The 21,407-nt window shown below is 43.6% G+C and overlaps 1 protein-coding gene across 7 annotated transcripts in view; it reads left to right on the top strand.

Moving 5' to 3' along the window:
• The window catches only part of Rttn (rotatin), a 133,067-nt gene that overhangs the window by 39,686 nt on the left and 71,974 nt on the right, over positions 1–21,407 (top strand). For 6 of the 7 annotated variants that reach the window (XM_045135103.1, XM_045135102.1, XM_045135100.1 and 3 more), the window contains 11 exons: positions 1,341–1,466; positions 2,050–2,166; positions 3,030–3,169; positions 6,053–6,224; positions 8,170–8,269; positions 9,206–9,294; positions 9,652–9,769; positions 15,186–15,282; positions 16,069–16,137; positions 19,140–19,328; positions 20,480–20,719. In XM_045135103.1, the coding sequence (XP_044991038.1) occupies positions 1,341–1,466; positions 2,050–2,166; positions 3,030–3,169; positions 6,053–6,224; positions 8,170–8,269; positions 9,206–9,294; positions 9,652–9,769; positions 15,186–15,282; positions 16,069–16,137; positions 19,140–19,328; positions 20,480–20,719 (1,457 nt within the window). The remainder of the gene's footprint in view (positions 1–1,340; positions 1,467–2,049; positions 2,167–3,029; positions 3,170–6,052; positions 6,225–8,169; positions 8,270–9,205; positions 9,295–9,651; positions 9,770–15,185; positions 15,283–16,068; positions 16,138–19,139; positions 19,329–20,479; positions 20,720–21,407) is intronic. The other variant, XM_045135101.1, reaches the window with a different exon arrangement.

The following is a 21,407-nucleotide window of genomic DNA, read 5'->3' as shown; positions in this document are numbered from 1 at the left end:
TTCCATAAAAGTAGATGGCTTTTATTAATCATTTCTGAAAACTTACTCTCTGAAATTTCCTTTACTAAGCCTTGCTGAATTGCCGTATTCTGTCAAGCCCTCTTCTAAGTGCTGCCTGGGTATAAGTGTTTATGTTCTGACGCTTTTACTTCAGATCCGTTTTTTCTCACAGTAATAAAAACGCTGCAGGACAGACACTCCTCCCCGTCCTTCTACCAGCACTGCGGAGCTGCTCTCCATGTTGGGTGTATTTCCCCTTCATCAAAATATTCCATATGACAGAGTTGTTGTTTGTTTTTTTGCCAAAAAAAGTTGTTCCTTTTATCTACTAGGATTCATGCTCTAATTAGTTCATTCATCTTTGATTTTATTTCCTTTTACTTATTGAAAATATTTAGGTTGCATCTCCTTTTTTTTCCTGAACCAAGGTTTTTAATCCTGAGTTCTGAGATTATAGCCATGCAGCTCCACACCCGCTTAGAGATGATTTTAAGAGCCACAGTCCTTGACAGGATCCTCCCCTAGCATATAGGGCATAGGAAGCCTTCTGCATGGTGTTATTCCCCTTGTAGATGAATAAACTGAAGCTCAGAGTCTTAAACATCTTAAGGAAATGAATGATAGCTGCTTTTAAATGTTACTGAGACTTCAGCTCTCCGCTCACAACTTTGGTGTATGAAATAATATCTGGCATGAAGTCAGTGGCTTAAGTATAAAAACACATGTATGCTGTATGTGAGTCCATGTGTATATATGTTGGTTTACAAAGTTGTCTGGTGTGAAGCCACTGGTTTAATTATAACTACATATGTGCATACATACATACACATTTTAAGCTTTGAATCTGGTTAGAAAATAATAATTTGCAGTATATAAGAAATTAGTGTTTTTATAACTCTTTATGGCTTATATTTTCACATGCTGTATTTAAATTCTATTAATATTTTAATGGCTTTTTTCACATTAAATATCCTTTAACAAGATATTATTATATATATTATTGTTGAAACATTAAAACATTACTATCAGTACTGTTATTTTATTTGAATTTTATTTTCATCAAACATAAGCACTCTATGATAAGATTTTGAAATTTTGTCATCTATGTCCATTATGTCTGAACTTTAAGAGGTTGTAATTGCCTCAGAGTTTGGACATTTAATTTATCATGACTATGCTCGTTGGTAGAAACTTACATGTCTCACAGACTCAGGGAGAGAATCTTTGATTAGATTTAAAAAAAAAAAGTTTTCATGATTGTAAGAGACTTATAAATGTCAGAAGGACCTTTTGAAAAAAATCACCATCACTAACTTAAAGAACTTTTTATCGTTTTTCAGGAATGTTTAGGTGTCCATAATGTCACTAAACCTGTGTCTTCACTGTGCAGTGGAATTCACTTTCTGCTTCATCCAAAAGTTCTGTATGAGATCTCTGCATTCGGCATTCAGGAACCCAAAACTGAGGTAAGATTTACTGAAGTAAGTAGAAAACATTACTCAGCTAACACAAGAGAATCATCTGATGAAACCGAATAGTTTGATGAAACCCTTAAAACACATTGTAACTTTGATATATTGATTCAGTTGTGATATTATTTACATAGAAATATTAAAATAGAAGAATCACATACAGAATGTAGTTGACGTTAAAGAACATGTCCAGCAATTTACTTACAGTTTTCCTCTGAGATAGGTAGAGAGCGAGAGAGAGAAACTGTAGGATAGTTACAGTAATGGTTGTGTCACGGTTGAGTTTCTGACTGTAGAAAAGCAGAAACAGGTCTACAGCCTCCCCACTGCCAACGAGCCGGTCTCGCCTCGTCCTGGAAGCTCAGCAGGGCTGGACCTGGTTGGCACTCGGATGGGAAAAGCAGAAAGCAGGTTGCTGTGACGAGCCACGCCTGCGGTGGCTCTCTGGGAGGAGTGGCGGCTTCTGCGCCCTGCCGGGCCCGCTGCGGTGCGCACGGTGCCGCGGGTGCGCACGGCGCTCGGTGGGCACGGCGCTCGGTGGGCACGGCGCTCACTGGCTGCCTGTGTCGTTGCGCAGGTGCACACGGCGGCCAAGGCCATCCTGCTGTACCTGCTTCAGGGACGACTGACGATGACCGCCGCGACCTGGAGCATGTTTATCGCGTCTCTCTGCCCGGTCTTCCCCGTGCTGCAGGTGCGCGGTGCCAGCCCTCTTTGGTGGCCCCGTTTCTTTTTGGCCGGGTGCGCGGGACTTAAGGCCTGCAGACAGCAGAACTGTCACTGGTGAGGAATGGAGGAGCCGCAAAGGCTCTGGGGACAGTTGAGCAGGAAGCGAGCGGCTGTCTTGTTTCTGGCAGGAGGTTAAACAAGGAAAGCTAATTTGCCTGTGGACACTGGCGCGTCGGGGTGGGAGGTTAGGAAAGCGAGATGTCGGCGCTTCCTGCTGACAAGCCGAGCTCAGCTTTGTGCCCGGCTCGGAGGCCGAGCTAGCAGTCCTTCCGAGGCAGACCTTGATAGGCAGCTTGCCTCAGGAGTGCCGTTTGTCTATGAACAGATTAGAGCAGTGCTTTGGTTTCCACACTTGGAGACAAAGCTTTCTTAGCAGTCCTGAGCATTAAAGGAGGACAGTTGAGGTCCCTTCCTGCCTTGCATGGAAAGGAGACCGAGGCTATGGCCCTCCTCCTCGGGGACAGCACGAGCCTTAGCTCTGGAGGCGCGCGGCCCTGCTCTGCACACGCAGCAGCCGTAGCTCCACTTTGCATCTGCTCGGAGAGGAGCTGCAGGTCGAGGATGCCTCTCCTATGGGGAGTGCTGCTACTAGGATCTTGGAAAACAGGAAATCAGGGATCAAAAAGGTATTGGAATACTTTACTTTATATAAAGCACTCTTTTAAAGTAAAATTTTATGTAGGTCGTTTAGCTCATATAGGTTATTACAGAAGAGAGTATGTTAACTGAATTGAAAGAAGTTGATGCCTTGCACACCAGGCCTATACAATAATTATTTTAAATAAAACTGACTGGTAATTTTCTTTTAAAAAATCCTCAAATTCTCAGGGCTATGCAGACCCAGAGGATCCATTAGGCAACTCCATTCTCCTTCTAAGCAAAGCAAGTTCGGAGGCAGGAGAAGGGATTCTCCCATGTACTATCCGATTGAAGTCTGTGCTTCGACTTCTGCTAGTGAAAAAGCCATCGTGAGTATAGTGTAATAGTGTGTATGTAAATGATTCTGTCAGTCTCAAACAGTGAAAATGAGCAAGTAAGAGGGAGGTGACGCCACATTACAACATAGAGAAAAGCCGGACTGTGGCCCTGAGCGTATGTGTGCACTTTGAATGTTCTCTGGGGCATTTTCATCTCGCTGAGGTTGTATTAGTACAAGGGACACTGAGAAGAGTCTTCCCACGACTGTTGCTGTGCAGGGGTCATTTTTACTACAAGAGCAGGAGGAGGATCAGTTGTTTTCTTTCCATCCTTGTCAGTGCAGTGCAGCCGGGTCCTCTGTTCCTTTCTGTAGTTAGCAGTGGATACATTTTCCCTCAGTAGGAAGAGAAAACAGGTTAGTCAAGCAGTAAAGAAGAGTCCATTGAAAAGGCTGGGGGGAACAGACATTTCATTGGTATATTGTTTTCCTCACATTTGTTTCCCCCAACATGATCAGACTCAAAACTGAGGAAGTATGTGGAACTAAGCTAAAACACTAAGGGCATGATAGGGGAAAAAAAAAAAAAAATCAAAGCAAGGACTGGAGAGATAGCTTAGCACTTAGGATACTTGCCTGCAAAGCCCAATGACTCAGGTTTGATTTCCCAGTACCCACATAAGTCAGCTGCACAAGGTAGCACATGTGTCCACAGTGAATTTTCAGTGGCTGAAGGCCCTGGTATGACCATTGTCTATCTGCCCCTCTCTTTTTCTCTCTCAAATAAGTAAATAGATCTAAAAAAATGGATTTAAAAAATTCAAAGTGAGACCCCATATCTGTATAGGGTCAGGTTATATGTCCTGTGGCACGCAACAGGATGGATGGGGTCACTGTTGCTGGGGACTGGCTGCCGGGCATGTTCCTGTGCTCCTGGGCTGCACTAGTATTTACCAGGGCTCTAACACACCCTCGTTCACTGAGTTAGCATGACAAGTTATTCCTAGTTCATTGAGGGTATTGTATTATTTGCTTTCGTGTAGCTGTGACAAAATAACTGACAAAAGCAGTTTTAAGAGAAAAAGGACTCACGAGCTGCTCTCACTGCTGGCCTGACAACCAGTTCCAGGGAGATGTTGACAGTCACTGTGTTCACTCAAAACGTATCAAGGCAGAAATCCAGAGGCTACAGAGAAGTCAGTACCAAATCACATTGCTGCTAACGCATACTCTAAGACTCAGGCAACATTGCAAAAGGGGCAGGAAGATTCTAAGGGCCACAGGGTGAGTAGGAGTATCCTGAGGCATGTCCCTGTCCCCCACAGAGACTGACTGATGCCTTCAGGACCCCATAGTGAATACCAGTAACCCCACTGAGGAGGACCCTCAGTGGAATGGGAGCAGGTAGGAGAGGATGTGAGTATAACATTAAAAAAAATTTAAACTAAAAAAAGAGATTAAGGTTTTATTTTGGCTCACAGTTTGAGGTTCAGTCCCATCACAGCACGTGAAGCAGGCGATGGAAGCTTGGCTTGTGTTGGCTGTTGGCATCACGTCTGCAGTCAGGAGGCCCCAGTGATGACCACGGGGCTTACGCTCTCCTTGTAGGTAGTGTGGACCAGCTCAAGGAACGGTGCCATCCACATGCAGGGTGGGACTTTCCTCCTCAGTTATACCTTCCTGAAGAACAGCTGTACAGACACACCTACAGGTGTGTTGCCATGGTGATTCTAAATCAAATCAGGTAGACGGTGAATATTAACTATATCAGAGGGGCCCAAGTTCTCCAAACACACCCTTAACAGGTGGGACATTCCCTCAGAGCCAAAAGCAAGGCAGTTCTCTTTTCAAAGGAACTTAATGTAATTTTATTTGATTAATTCTACCCTACCCCGTCTGTAAACTCCATGGGGCCAGTAACCCAGGCTATTGGCTAATGCATATTACACTGTAGAGTGTGTGTGTGTGTGTGTGTGTGTGTGTGTGTATTCAAAAGGTGTACATGGGAGACTTGAATAGGTGTATGGGAATAATAGATGCTACTACCCCATGCCGTATTTAGAAATGGGCCAAATTAGTATATCAGAAATGAATATATAGAAAAATATGCTTTATCTTAACTATTTCTAGTGTTCTTTTACTAGGGGTTTAAAATCTCCCTAATCTCACAACCCCGTGTCTTAAAGTATACATCACTGGCCTGGAAGAAAGGAAGAAACACCTCTTAGGTAGATGTGTGGCCTTGCTCTTCTCTCCTCCCCCCATCATTTGCCTTTCTTTTTCCTGTCCCGCACCTCTCTACACTAGCTCTCTGCGTGGCCCATGCTCCCGTGATCCCCTGCCTCGGCCCTGACAGGTTGAATCGTGCCACCTCAGCACGGCCCTTTGTCCCCTGGGGCGTCTGTGTTACAGTATTGCGGGCCGCGCCTGCTCTCCCTTAGGTTTAGCGCTGTTTCCGGGAGTCTCAGCTCTGGGTGGCTGTGGGCGCGAAGCAGCACCCAGCTCAGACATGGGCCCTGTCCACGGAATTTGTAGTTGGGACGACGAAGCTCACTCTGAGTTTATTATTAACTGTGGTCACATACAGAAATTACTATAATTTGGAGGACTTCAGAGTGACAGAGCCACACATAGGAAGTTGAGCCAACCTAGTCTGTAGTAAGAAGAGATGTCTTAGTTATTGTTGGTAATACTTAAAATCTTGCCACATTTTTGTGCTTGGTATCAGCCCCATTTTCAGTCTAAGAACTTACCAGAGTAATGACAGATAGGTGGGTGATCCCAATATCTCCCACCAGTGACCTTTGCGAACTTGATGTTTTCCATGTCATTGTCTAGTGGTATGTCATATTTGATCTTTTCTTCAAAATATCTGACTTCAATCATAATCTGTTGCATAACACAAGGTGTTGACTCAAATGCTTTGCATTTTTAGGGTTCGTTCACTGGCGTTAAAACTGTTAGCATTTCATCTCACGAGTGAAGAAGGGGCCGCTTCCAAGCGTCCACTCATAGACGCCAGAGTGCTGTCCCGAGTTACGAACCTGTTTATTGTGAAGAAGCCCATTGAACTCAGACTGGATGACAGGAGAGAACTGGTCATTAAGGTGACGATAACTTCCGCGCCTGTTACAGTGGGGTCGTTTAATACAGCGGTGCACATCCTGTGTTTTATGAGGCAGTCTTCAGTTCCGGAGGGTGCGGTTCAAGGCTGGTTTCCATCTGTGTCTGGCTGTCTGGCTTTGGGATGCATTTCTTAATTGGACACATATTGCTTCAGTGCTTACTGTCTTTTAGAGATTGTGTCTTTTTAATTGAATAAATACACTGGAAAAGCAAATTACTTTGAGTAGTGTCTCCTGTGCAGCATGGAGTGAACATAGGGACAGGAGGCTTCATTCAGGAATGTCCTCCGTCCTCTGCTGACTCATTTCTGTGCCCCGCTGCTTCCACTTCCGGCTGCGACCTGTCACTTGTAATTGTTTTCTTATGCTTTGGTACGATCTTCTGTGTACCTCGGGTTGGCCTTGAACTTGGATATCTTCTTGTCTTAGTCTCCCAAGTGCTGAGACTATGGGTGTGAGTCATCATATCTGGCTTCCAGTAGACAGTGTTGTTCTCTCTGGGCGCGTGTGTGAATGCGCACGCCCCAGGTGTGTCCTCCCCTGGTGCTGCCCTGCTCCCTTGCTCCTCCACTCGTTCTTACTGACCGGGAGCCTCTCGCTGACCCCGTGTTTATTTGTGAGCTCTGACACTTCTGCCACTCTTTTTTTTCCTCCTGAGGTAGGGTTTCACTCTAGTCCAGGCTGACCTGGAATTTGCTATGTAGTCTCAGGGTGGCCTTGAACTCAGAGTGATCCTCCTCCCTCTGCCTCCTGAGTGCTGGGATTAAAGGCGCACACCGTCACGCCTGGCTGTGAGCTCTGATCCTTCTTGAGGCTCTGCCCCACCCCCTTTGTGACTGGAGACACACACACACACACACACACACACGCACACACACACACACACGAGTGATGCACTCAGCTGTGTGAGCGTCTTGGAGACTGAACTTGAAGTGGTCTTTCAGGCCTCCTTAGGACCTCATGCTTTCCCAGGTAGTGTTCTTAACAACTCAGCCATTTCTCCACTGCCCCCCCCCACCTTTAATGAGCAGTGCATTCTCTGTGTTGTTCTAAGCTAAATATTAATGGTTAGTTAATGACAGCCCCAGCTGCAGGTTTGGAGAATGTTCTGCTGGTGCAATACAGGATCCAGCAGGGACTCAATGCTTAGACTAAGCTCCTGGAAATCATTCTTTCGCCCTGTGTGCAGTTTGGAGAAAGGCTGGAAGGAGAACTTACAGACTCGAGAGAGCAGTGGGCTTGCGGCCGCAGGAGCAGGCTGCAGTCCTTTCTCTCTCACTGGCTTGTCTTTGCCATACGGAGTGAGTGAGTGGATGCCAGGCTCGCCGCTCACTTCATTGGCCTTTCCCGCTGCGGGGTTCTGAGACAGCCAGGGAAGAGGCCTTAGCCTGTCCAGTTGAGGGCACCAGGGGACAAAAGGGGACTCTTGGGTCAGACCCAAGGTGCTCTTCCCACTTCAGAGAGTTGTTTCTAGTGCAGTAGAGTAGTGATCTGTTTTGAATCACTATAATCATTATTAGGAAGGAGGCTTATTTGACATTATGGCTCTTTGTCTAAGATCCCAGGTTTTCCACAACCTAATGCATCAGTCTTTCTTTCTTTTTCTTTTCTTTCTTTCTTTCTTTTTTTTTTTTTTTTGAGGTTGGGTCTTGCTCTAATCCAGGCTGACCTGGAATTCACTCTGTAGTCTCAGGGTGGCCTCAAACTCACAGTGATCCTCCTACCTCTGTCTCCCAAGTGCTGGGATTAAAGGTGTGCAACACCATGCCCAGCCTAATGCATCATTCTTACAGTATGTGTGCAAACAAATACTTATTTAAATAAACTGATTTTGAGGTTTTTTTTTATGACATGATCTGTCAAATCTTATTGGAAAATTGTAGGTAAGTGAACATGTAATTTTTGTTTTTATTTATTTTGGTTTCAGCTGGAGACTGTTGAAAAGGTATATGACATTTTCACCTCTGAGGATGTCGACCTTGTTTTGAGAAAGTCGGCTGCAGAGCAGTTAGCTGTGATCATGCAAGGTGAGGTCTGTGGATGGTTCTGTGCTGCTGACCGGGGATTCAGTCAGGGCTTGGGGATGGCAGAGTGTGGGCCAAGTCCAGTCTGGGGCATGGCTTCTTCTCTTCAGTCTTGGAAAGAATGGCTTTCGTGTCTTTAGAGTTAAATAAAAGCCAAGGCCCAGGGATATGCAAAAGAGACCATATGTAGTCAGCAAAGCCTAACTTAACTACCACCCGCTATGTTAAAGGTAGCTGCAGTGTTACCCACTAGTTTAACATCTGTGTGGCCATGTTTGCATTTTTCTCAGTGAGAATATAGGAGAGAATTTGTCTGCCAGTTAGTTGCAAAATACTTGTAAGTAGTTCATAAACAAACAGCATTTTTCTGTGTACTTCTTTCTCTGTATTTATAAAATCCTTAAATCTTTCTTAAAACTATATTATGTAAATATGTGCTAATTATGAGAATTCAAATTTTTCAGAAACATAAATACAGCATATTAAATTCTTTTTATACTTTCTATTAATAATTTGAGGATACAAATCTTATCAATAGAGAAATGTTCTTATTGTAAATCATAGTTACACATTAACTTATGGAGAGTTCTAAATATTTTGAGGTGATGAAATTGGGAAAGAGGGGAAATGACAGTGAAACAATGTGAAGAACATAATTTGCCATGGCTAATTAAAATAATTTGTACATGTAACATTCTGTGCTTTTGGTCTGAACTGTTTTTAATTTTATTTGTTTGCAGTGCAATTTAAGATACAGCTGTAACGAATGCTTTCATTGTATGTAACGCAGAAGATAGAAAGCTTTCTCTTCTCATTTCAACCCTGGATGTAGTTGTTTTTATTCATTGGAAAGTTGTGTGGAACTTGTCCTGCAAAGTTCAAAATATGTTTTTAAAACTGTAAAAGTTACTTTTTGACATTTTTTTTTTAAATCTGTAGATATTAAAATGCATGGTATGGTGAAAAAGTTATGCTTAATTGACAAGATAATCAAGTACTTAAATGAATGCGTGGGTCAAGATGGCAAGGTAAGACTAATGTATACACATTTTTTTATAGGTTAGCATTATTCATCAGTTCTGAAACTGAATTCAGATTAATTTTGATGATTGCTTGAATTTTCATCTTATTATAACCTCTGTAAAATTTTCTTTTCTAATTTCTAAAATGTGGCCTCTTTAAAGGAAAACCGCCTTTAAATTTTCTGTGCGTTCTATAAAGAGAAATATATTACACAAAGCAAGTTTTATAAAGTTTAGTAAAGAAATTAAAATTTAGCTTCGTTTAGCTCAGATGACCCAGCCACACGGTGTAGAATGAGGTAACGCTGTGATGAGCCTCTCTCGCTTTAGAGTTGGGGACTAAAGCAGCTGTCTGCCCGGCAGGATGTGGAGTGCTTGACGCCGCCGTGCCTCACCCTCCTGAGGAAGGTTTTGAGTGCAGACCCGGCCACGCGAGCGTCTCTGTCCCAGCAGTCTTCCCTCCTGACCCTGTTATTCCGAGGTGAGTGAAGTAACTGCTGCCAGGGAGGTCAGCTGTAAACATCAAGCATTCATTCTTTAAGTGTAGTAACCTTTACTTTGCATTTTACTAAGAAATCAACAATCTTCCTAAGTATTTATTCTGCCAAAAAATCATAATGGGGCTGGAGAGATGGCTTAGCAGTTAAGCGCTTGCCTGTGAAGCCTAAGGACCCCGGTTCGAGGCTCGGTTCCCCAGGTCCCACATTAGCCAGATGCACAAGGGGGCGCACGCGTCTGGAGTTCGTTTGCAGTGGCCAGAAGCCCTGGTGTGCCCATTCTCTCTCTCTCTTTCTCTCTCTTCCCCCTCTTTCTCTCTCTGTCTGTTGCCCTCAAATAAATAAACAAAATTTTAAAAAATGATAATGGAGGGAGCTAGGGAGATGGCTTGTTTGGGAAAGTGCTTGCCACACAGCATGAAGACCTGAATTCATACACTCAGTATTCACGTAAGTGCCAGGTGGGGTTGCAAGCCCTCTTGTAATCCCAGCACTTGGGAGGCAGAGCCAGGGGATCCCCAGGATAAACTGGCTAGCTAGACTAACCTGTCAGTGAGCGCTGGGGTCTCAGCACCTACGGTGGAGAGCGACTGAGGAAGACACCTGACGTCACCCTCTGGCCCCCTCCCCCGCATAAGAACGCAAGCACGCACACACACTCACTCACTCTCACATACTCACACAGACATACACGTACACTCTCACACTCACACACACACTCACTCACTCTCACATACTCACACAGACATACACGTACACTCTCACACTCACACACACACTCACTCACTCTCACATACTCACACAGACATACACATACACTCTCACACTCACACACACACTCACTCACTCTCACATACTCACACAGACATACACGTACACTCTCACACTCACACACACACTCACTCACTCTCACATACTCACACAGACATACACGTACACTCTCACACTCACACACACACTCACTCACTCTCACATACTCACACAGACATACACGTACACTCTCACACTCACACACTCACTCACTCTCACATACTCACACAGACATACACGTACACTCTCACACTCACACACACACTCACTCACTCTCACATACTCACACAGACATACACATACACTCTCACACTCACACACACACTCACTCACTCTCACATACTCACACAGACATACACGTACACTCTCACACTCACACACACACTCACTCACTCTCACATACTCACACAGACATACACGTACACTCTCACACTCACACACACACTCACTCACTCTCACATACTCACACAGACATACACGTACACTCTCACACTCACACACACACTCACTCTCACATACTCACACAGACATACACGTACACTCTCACACTCACACACACACTCACTCACTCTCACATACTCACACAGACATACACATACACTCTCACACTCACACACACACTCACTCACTCTCACATACTCACACAGACATACACGTACACTCTCACACTCACACACACACTCACTCACTCTCACATACTCACACAGACATACACGTACACTCTCTCTCACACACACACACACACACACACACACACACACGCACGCACGCAAAGGTTATGGAAAGCATTTAATGCCCCTACTTCACAATGTTCCCTGAGTAGTGGAGAGGCATAATCTGTATGTATTTTGCATTTTAACTATTATTCTAGCTCATAGATATGTAAGGAATTTTTTTTAAAGTAGCTGCTCAGCTAGGCGTCAGTTCTTAGCAAGCATTTAGGGCACATGTTGTGTGCTAGGGACAGTGGTAAGCCCTCTGGCAAGGATCTGCAGTGGGATCCTTGCCGCCAGAAGTGCTCACTGTATGGGAAAGCCTCAGACAATGCTTCCAGGAAATGCGCTAAGCTGGAGTCCCAGAAATGCAGCAGCATTTAGGTAGACATGACTGACTTTGTGGTTGAGGGAGCCTGGCTATGTGTGTGTGGAAGAATGGTGGGTGACACTGTGTCTGGTGAGGGACAGCGGGATTTGGGGCGGCTGGGTAAGGTGGAAACGGTAGGATGATGTGGAGAGGTCAGTTCATGCAGGGTCTGGTAAGTGGCACTGAGCACCGCTGTAGAGTCATTTGACACTGTTTAACAGGGCAATGTGTGTTTCAGAGATTATTCTGTTCATAGCAGAAAGAATGCATTGAATGATTTTAAAAATTAAATGTTCACTGAGACCTACTGCTTTAATTATAAACTTCATGCTATTGTAGAACCCAGTACTGTATTTCTGGAAAAGAAACTAATGTAGACATTATTATTCTTTAAAATATTTTTATTTATTAGAGAGGAGAGAAAGTGAGTTTGGGCGTGCCAGGTCCTCCTGCCACTGTAAATGAACTCCAGATACATGTGCCACTTTGTGCATCTGGCTTTATGTGGCTAATGGGGAATCCCCTTCAGGCTTTGCAAGCAAGCACCTGTAACCACTGAGCCATCTCTCTAGCCTTGACATTATTTTTTTTAATTTTTATTTATTTATTTATTTGAGAGCGACAGACACAGAGAGAAAGACAGATAGAGGGAGAGAGAGAGAATGGGCGCGCCAGGGCTTCCAGCCTCTGCAAACAAACTCCAGACGCGTGCGCCCCCTTGTGCATCTGGCTAACGTGGGACCTGGGGAACCGAGCCTTGAACCGGGGTCCTTAGGCTTCACAGGCAAGCACTTAACCGCCAAGCCATCTCTCCAGCCCTTGACATTATTTATTACACCATTTTAGACTGAAGAAATTGAGGTCTCGGAGACCTTTATGAACTCAGAGAGAATCCTAACTAGCTATGTGGTGGAAGCAGAAGAACTCAGTCTTCCTTATTTTCACTTGTGCATGTTTTAAGTCATGAGAAACTCCACATCCTTGTTGCAAAAGTTTGGATGGTATAGAAGTATACAAAGTGAAGATCTACAAGTGTTCGTCTTTTTCTAAATATCCCCAAAGCATCTGGAATGATCTTTTCTATATATAAGCACTTATATATATTTCAGACTGTTATATTATTAATTTTTTAAATTGAAAATATATCTTGAATGTTTTCTCTTTATTGCATATGAATCGTTCTTAAAATCCTACAGAGCTATTGACTGATGTTTCTGAGTATCAGGTTGCCATCTTACTGAGTATTTGTTTCACACCTTTCACTATGATGATGATGATGGTGGTGTGCGTGTGTGTGTTTTGCTGTGTATATATATGCATGTTCATGTGTTTGAGTGTGAGCATATGTATGCCCTGGCACATGTGTGGTAGTCAGAGGACAACTTTGACTGTTGGTCTCTTATTTTCTCTCATTTTTGTTGTTCTGTTCTGCTTGTGAGGCTAGCTGGCCTGCAAGGTCCTCCTCTCTGCCTCTCCTCTCGCCCGTGTAGGGATTACAGACATCAGCACTAGAGCAACCAGCTTTTCATGTGGGTTCTAGGGACTTGACCTCAGCTACTCAGACTTGCGTGGCAAGTGCCTTATTCACTGAGCCATCTCCCCTGCCCTGACAATATCTTGGTGTGTTCATCTCTGTGCCTACACTGTAATTGTATTGCTGTGTCCCAGACATTTCATGACATATCATTAAGTTCCTCTTCAAATCATTCCCATTGATACAAAAAGCTTACTTTCCTCATAACTTTGCCAAGTATTTCTCACCTGTGTAGATGAAAATAATAACTTCACCATTTTCTTTTAGAGAACTTCATTGTCTTTTCATGTTTGTTATATTCTTAGATTTCTAATGCTGCACATTGTCTGCTTTTCTGTTGTATTTCACTTCTTCTTAGTGATCTCCATTTTATAATTCATAACATTTTTCTGCTTATTTTCATTATTCTATTTCTTTATCCTTTTAAATGTATCTTAAACATGAGGTCAGTTTGATTATTTTATGAAAATACATGAGCTTTTTTTTAATGTTATGATGGTAGAAAAGGAAACAAAAAGGCTTTTCTGATTCCGGATTCGAAGCACAGGCTCCCATGCTTTCTCCTGCAAGTTTTGATGGCATTTAAAAGCAAGGCCTTTATCTAAACATATTTTTTTTTCTTTTCTTTGTTTGGTCTTTCAAGGTAGGGTCTCACTCTAGTCCAGGATGACCTGGAATTCACCATGCAGTCTCAGGTTGGCCTCAAACTCACAGCGATCCTCCTACCTCTGCCTCGATCCTCCTACCTCTGCCTCCCTAGTGCTGGGATTAAAGACGTGCGCCACCACGCTCGGCTCTAAAAGTGATTTTTGATATAGTGTAAGGTAAGCTTCTAAATTTGTTTTTACCCTATATCATAGCTAGTTGTATTCCAGAAATTTCCTATGTATTTGGAAACATTCTAGAGCATTCTCTCTCTACTGTGGGGAAATACCTAAGCTCATTATTAATACCTAAGTTTCTTGTTTTTGTTTTTGTTTTGTTTTTTTTGAGGTAGAGTTTCACTTTAGTCTACTATGTAGTCTAGAATTCACTGTGTAGTCTCAGAGTGGCCTCGAACTCATGGTAAGCCTCCTACTTCTGGCTCCCAAGTGCAGGGATTAAAGGTGTGCGCCACCATATCCGGCCTAAGTTACTTTTTACCTGCTTTTTTTTTTTTTCAACTGTTTAGTGCTGTTTTTAGACATGGCAGTTATAAGATATAGTTCTTTTCTTACAATTAGGAAAAAGATGTTTTACAAATATTAATTTTATTTCTAGTGCCCTAAATTTGTGACATTTTGTTGTGTTATTAATCTTGTGTGATTGGTGCAATCATGTCTGTTTAGAATTTCTTTGTTTTAAAACCCTGAAAAAAATCACAGAATTAGGAACAGAGAGAAACAGAAGCCAAGGCCTTTTAATATTAAAGGGTTTGATGAGGCCTCTTGACTAAATAGAATTTGCTGGGGCTTCTATTACGTTTGCTAGTGCACAGGATGTCCTTCCGGCTTCTCATAAAAGCAGGAAGTAAGAGCAAACAGCAACAACGCATAAACCACGCTTTGGCAGCGTATGCAAGCTCCTGGGTCTGGTACTTGTAGTTCAAGGTCATTGTGGACGATGCTTTAGGAAGAACTAAGCGATTGGCAGAACTTGTTCTTGCGCTGACCTCCAGCTAGACAGTGCCCAGTGAGGTGGTCTGCCCGTGTGGCCTGGACCAGTAGTAGACGTGTCAAGTCCACATGCCCCGGGAACTTACTGGGCACATACATTGTAGGTCCCGCCTTAAAGAAACAGAGGCCGAAACTGTGTTTAGGAAACCCTGTAGGCGTTTCCTACACTTGCGGAGTTTGAGACACACTGCTTGGTTGATGTCCATGTTTCTGCTTAAGCTATTTCTTTTTCCTTCAAGGTAAGATGCTTTCATTTGAAGTCCATTCTCCGTAGATGTAAAAATACTTCATGAAGTTGAACTCCCTTTTGTTCTTCAGTTTCCTTGATATTCCATGAAGACTGCACTGTAGTGACCGAAGTTGGGGCATTGTTTTGTCTCCTGTTATTTGATGAAGTCTCAAGAATGGATATGTGGTGAGATAAAGGAATTTATGTTCTTTCCTCTTCGTTTACCTAAGCCCTCTGTGTGTCTTCAACAGTGCGCTCAAAGTTGTTGACTTCGAAGACTTTCCCCGCTGGGCACACGCACTGTGCTGCTTGAGTTCTGTAAACGGTTTGACTGAGAAAGTCACCTCGAATTTTACACTGGAGCATAGCTCAGTACATAGTTTATAACTAGGTTTGTCTTGGACAAATTTTCGGTGCATGCCTTCAACATTGTGTGATTTTTTTTTTAAAGAAGATATTTTTATTTCTTTGCAAGTAGACAGAATGAGCGAGAGACTGGGAGAGAGGGAGAGGGAGAGAATAGATGTCGGGGGCCTTTAGCAACTGCAAATGAGCTCCAGACACACGTGGCATTTGTGCATCTCGCTTTATGGGAAGACTGAGGACTTGTACCAAGGACCTCAGGCTTTGCAAGCAAGCATCTTTAATTGCTGAGTCATCTCTCCAGCCTTCCGTGTGCTTTTTTATGTAGTATTTTATTATTTAAAACCTGAAAAGATATTTAGAAAAACGTATCCAATGAACATGATCTTAAGAGAAATGTGTAGGAGTTCACCTGCTAGTACATCCACCATATTATGTGAGTCCCTGTGCAGAACTTAGGGCAAAAGCAAGATTGCCTTCTTAATTCAGGCGGTGGCAAGTGTGATGCACCCAGCTGCAGCCTTGAGTTTGTTGTGCGTCACGGCGCTGAGGCAGCGTGGCTGAGCGGGGACGCTGGCTGACTGAGGCTCTTGTTCCGTGTTGAACCAGGTCCGCCGCTCCTCCCAGTGAGCCCTCTGCGTCTTCAGGCTTCAGTTTGCCAGTCTCCGTTTTCAGAAGGTAAAGAGACTTCTTCCTCTCCACTTCCTCAAGGACAACACGCTGTTACATGAAGGGAAGTTTCAGTCTGTAACTTTCGCAGTTTTCATTTAACTTGTACGTCACATGACTTGTAATGCGTTCATGTTTTCTTCCTTGTGGGCCTTTGGCAATTCTGTGACTGCGCTGCCATCACCACCTTCTCATTCTAATATCGTTCAGGTTGAAGGAACAGTTGGAAGAGCTGTTGTGTACACCTGTACACCCTGAGCCTTGAGTTATCCGTCAATAACACATGGTCTAATTGCTGTCTCTCTATGGCTGTGTGTATATACATGCATATATGTCTGCACACATATCGCCCTTTCAACCATTTGAAAGTAGGTGCGAGAACTCACTTTACCTTCTCAAATTGAAGGGTTGGTCCAGTCAAGCTCAGATGATACGTATATTTGTCTTTTGAGAGCTTTGAAACACATAATTTGTATTTATTCATAATGTGCATGACATTCACAGTCATGGGAATAGAACCATTGTGTTTTTCTGAACACACTCACCTGTGGCACTAACGTGCACACGGGGATTCTGTAGCATCGCCTCTAGTCAGAGCTCATGGTCGTACTCCCCCTCACTCCACCACCCAGGAGTACACCTCGGTTTAATTGTTGCTGCAGTCAAGCTTCAAAGACGATCACACTGTGGGCACTGAGACTGTCTTGTCCTAGAAACTGCATGTCCCAAAGCAAACGTGGGAGCTCTAGTAAAGTGTGCCACAATTCCCTCGATGAGGTACACAGTGTCCTTTTTGCTATTAGCAAAACAACTTCAGTGCATCATTCATGTACCATTTCTGTCAGGTTTTCCTGGGCAAAAGAGCCAGAGTGTTAAACTCCAGATAAACTTATCTAGAGGAGAAAGACTTATTACTCCTTTGCTCATAGTGACGCCATCAAGTTAGACTGCCCATCTGGTGCGTGTGCACTGCTTCCATCGTTTTCCTCTGTGTTCCTTACACCTGATCCATGCTGTATTTTCTCACTTATCCAGAGCTTGATCACTGGTTTGGTAATGGTCTTTACCATTGGTGTTCTTAATGTTTCCAAATCTGCTTTTGGGAACATTACACAAAGTTGATATACTATGTTTTTTGTTTGTTTGTTTGTTTTGTTTTGTTTTGTTTTTCAAAGTAGGGTCTTACTCTAGCTTAAGCTGACCTGGAATTTACTGTGAAGTCTCAGGCTGGCCTTGAATTCTCGGTGATCCTCTTACCCCTGCCTCCCAACTTCTGGGATTAAAGGTGTGCGCCACCATACCCAGCAATACCATATTTTCTATGATATATTTTAAATGCTTTCTAACTTCATTACAATTTAATCTTTAACTGTTGAGTAAGTTATTAAAAATTCAGTTTAAATATAATTTAGAACAGTGACCATTATCTACTTATTATTGATCTCTGGTATATTTTCACTGTCACTAGAAAATATTTCCTGTGGTTTCAAGTTGTTAGAATTTCTGGGTTTCACTGTATATGTGAAAATGTGCCCAATTGCTAGGCACCTGTGTGTGTCTGGGAATGATAAGTAATGTGTATACAGTGGTAGGTGGATGCTCTGGTCCACGCAGACCCAGCCACTCGGGAATGGGAACTGTGCCATTCAGGGCTTCCTTGGGCTTCTTCTTTCTGTGACCAGAGAATCAGTTTCAAGTACATAATGGATTCTTCAGCTATGGCTTTGTTAGGCAAGTGTTGCTTTGCATGTTTTGGTGAATATATTATTTAAACAAATAAATTAATGTCTTCCTATCTTCTTTGCAGCCTGTTTCCATTAAAGTATTATATTTATGTACTTGAGAGAAGAGAGAGAGAGAATATGAACATTCCCATGGCTGGCATTACACGGGTACTAGGAAATTGGACCCAGCCTGGCAGGCTTTATCTGCAAGCACCTTTAACCACTGAGCCATCTCTAAAGCTCCCTCCCTTCCCCTCCCTTCCTTCCATCCAGCTCTCTTCCCCTCCCTGTCTCCCCCTGTTTCCTCCCTCCCCCTTTCTCTCCACCCTTCCTCCCTTCCTTCTCACCCAGCTTCCTAGATGCTGCACTTACGAGGCATGTGCCAGCATTCTTGGTTTGTGTCCTTTCACTCTTTTACTAAAACAAAAACCCAAACATTATCTATTTTAGATGCTCAGATTGCTCCTTACTTGAACAGAGCAGATCATTTTAAATAGGCCCTTGCCTTATTAAGCCACAGTGCACCCTTGATTTTCCCGATCCCTATCAGCATTATCTACTTCTCCAGCCTTTTGTGGCTGGGTGGAGAAAGGAGGAAAATGAAAGCCCCTCTTTGTATCTCCTAGAGACCCTGAGCCATTGTTTGTCTGCCACCGACTTAGAGCCCCTCTTGTTGGGTATGCGTCATTAAAGAGTTGTCCTTTAACGTTGCAAAGAGTTGGCCACTGCTGTCATGTTAAACTGATGGACTCCTAAGTAAGGTTTGCCATTCTATCTACCAGTGCTCCTCTCTTCATGAGTGCTCAATGTGTTCTGCAGAGAAACTCATGTTTGCACGCACTCAGTCATCGGCCTTGATCACAGGCATTTTCTGCAGCCTCTTTGAGAAGCCTTATTTGACCAGCTGTAAAATGGGTGTCCTAGTGACTTGTTGTGTTGCTGAATGAGCAGTGGAGTCAAGCTGCGTTTGTTACATGAAGGCATTCATGCTGTAGTCGGACAGCTCTTATGTTTGGTGTATTCTAGTCATGGGGCCCGACTTCAAGGAGCACAGGCTATCTCTCCAAGGGTTCTCATGTGGCCAGCCTCGGGAAAGAGTTTCATCCAGTGTTTTGGGAGCTCTGAGGAGAGGGAGAGCGGGAATGGCAGGTGTCGAATGTGGTGGCAGTCACGAGGGCCATCTTTGCATTACTGTCAGGGGAGCACATGGCTAGTTGTGAGCCATCATTTTGAGTGGTAGTTGGTAAACATTGTCAGTCTGTAATCATGTTCCTTTGTCTGCTTCAGGTATCATCTGCCTGTGCATGTCACCGGCCACCATGCTGTGAGCCCTTACGCGATAGTTTTACCCTTGTCTTCAGACTGCTTGGCCTTGAAGCCTGTGTCAGATATGCTGAGAATAGCGTGGAACCTGTCATGGTATCATGGGGTTGATAATCTCCTGAAGCAAACCAACTCCGAAACTCAAAGCCAAGTGTAAGCTGTTGTATTAACAGAACAAACATCCACAGTTAATTAAATGAAATTAGTGTTGCAGTCAGGTTTGCATTGCTGGTAGAAATCACCCAACCAAGAGCAGCTTGTGGGAAAAAGAGGTTTATTTTGGCTTACAGACTTGAGGGGAAGCTCCATGATGGCAGGGGGAAATGATGACATGAACAGGGAGTGGACATCACCCCCTGGCCCACATAAGGTGGACAACAGGACAGGAGAGTGTCCATAAGCCCATCCTCAGCAATGCACTGCCTCCAGGAGGCTTTAATTTCCAGTTGCCATCAGCTGGGGAACCTAACATCCAGAGCACCTAAGTTTATGAGGGACACCTCAATCAAACCACCACAGTAGATTTTACTTTTCCTTCGGAAAGAAGAATTTTCACTTGATATTATCTGACTCTTTTTTTTCTTTTCTTTTTTCCTTATTATTTTTTATTAACAATTTTCATGATTGTAAATAATATCCCATGGTAATGCCCTCCCTCCCCCTACTTTCCCCTTTGAAACTCCATTCTCCATCATACCCCCTCCCCTCAATCAGTCTCTCTTTTATTTTGATGTCATGATCTTTTCCTCCTATTATGATGGTCTTGGGTAGGTAGTGTCAGGCGCTGTTGAGGTCATGGATATCCAGGCCATTTTGTGTTATCTGATTCTGTTTTTAACTGAAGATTATAAGTTTTACTTTGATTTAAAAATTATATGTGTTATTTTTACAAATTACTACAAAAGGACATTTAAATTAGAGAGGATTGTACTTTATGCTATATTAGAGATGAGATAAAGTTTAATAGATGTAGGTCACTTGGAAAACTTGGGACGAAAGGTCAGTAATTGTATATTGAATATTTTTACTTCTGCATGTCTTAGTAGTCTCTTATGTGAATCATGTGTTACTAGTGCATAATTTTGTAAAGGACGAAAAGCATACATAACTGGGGTGCTAATATAAAATGTGAAATGCACAGACACCCTTTCTCGCACACACACATTTGCACACCGGCTTTCTTTTGGCTGGTGAGTCAGCCTATAAAAGACAGTGATAATGAAACGGTTTTAGGGGAGATTCTCCAGTGGGCAGAGCTCTTATTTAAGTAGCTGTCTGTTGCTTCCTTTTTCATTTTGACTTAGGTTTTTAGACTCGCTGCAGCTGTCCATGGAGGACTTGCTGGCACTGAAGGTCACACACACGGCCAGTGGACTGCAGGACTGCCTACAGGCCATCGTCCGTGCTGGCGGCCACCGGGACGTGAGGGCCGCTGTGAGCAGGATGAGCTTCCACCTCGTGAATGACAAGCTCTCTCTGAACGATGACACCGGCCCGTGTGAGAGCGCCTTGAGGTCCTTGGCTTGCCACACTGTGCTGAACCGGTCAGTGAGATGTAAGGCCGTTGACTTCATAGACCTGGATTCAACCAGGTGGCAGTTAATTTCCAAGCTTATGAAATGATGAGCGTGAGTTTGTACACTAGCTATTATGAGGGAAAAGTCTTTGATAAAAAGAAAAACTTGGGCTGGAAAGATGGTTTGGCAGTTAAGGCGCTTGCCTGCGAAGCCTGAGGACTCATGTTTGACTCGCCAGGACCCACATAAGCCAGATGCACAAAGGTGAGGTAAGTGTAAGGTTGCATATGGCCAGTAGGTGGTGCAAGCTTCAGGAATTTGATTGCAGTGGCTGAAACTCTGATGCACCAATTCTCTCTCTCTCTCTGTCTCTCTAAAATCAAAGAAAAACAAGAAATATAGAAAAACTTAACTATTTTTTGTTATCTATGATAACTAATAATAATGGGAAATTTTTAATTTAGCCCCTTCATTCCAGAAAGAATTGTTAATAATCTATAAGAAAATTATTATCCTACCTCAGGAAACCTTGTCTGACGAAAGTAAGCGGCTGGGTCAGACTTGGCTGAGCTCATGTCCGTGCGGGGCGTGAGCAGAGACAGCTGGGCACTGGTGAGGCTTGACCGGGTGCACCTGGCTGCCTGATGTCACTGCTGCCCCTGGTGCCCCTGCCACAGGCGGGTTTGTCTGCTTTGCTTTTGTTCTGTTACCAAGT

Source organism: Jaculus jaculus, chromosome 15 (genome assembly GCF_020740685.1).
Source record: "Jaculus jaculus isolate mJacJac1 chromosome 15, mJacJac1.mat.Y.cur, whole genome shotgun sequence".
In the NCBI taxonomy this organism is placed as follows: domain Eukaryota; kingdom Metazoa; phylum Chordata; class Mammalia; order Rodentia; family Dipodidae; genus Jaculus; species Jaculus jaculus.
This window is presented reverse-complemented; position numbering and strand designations above follow the sequence as displayed.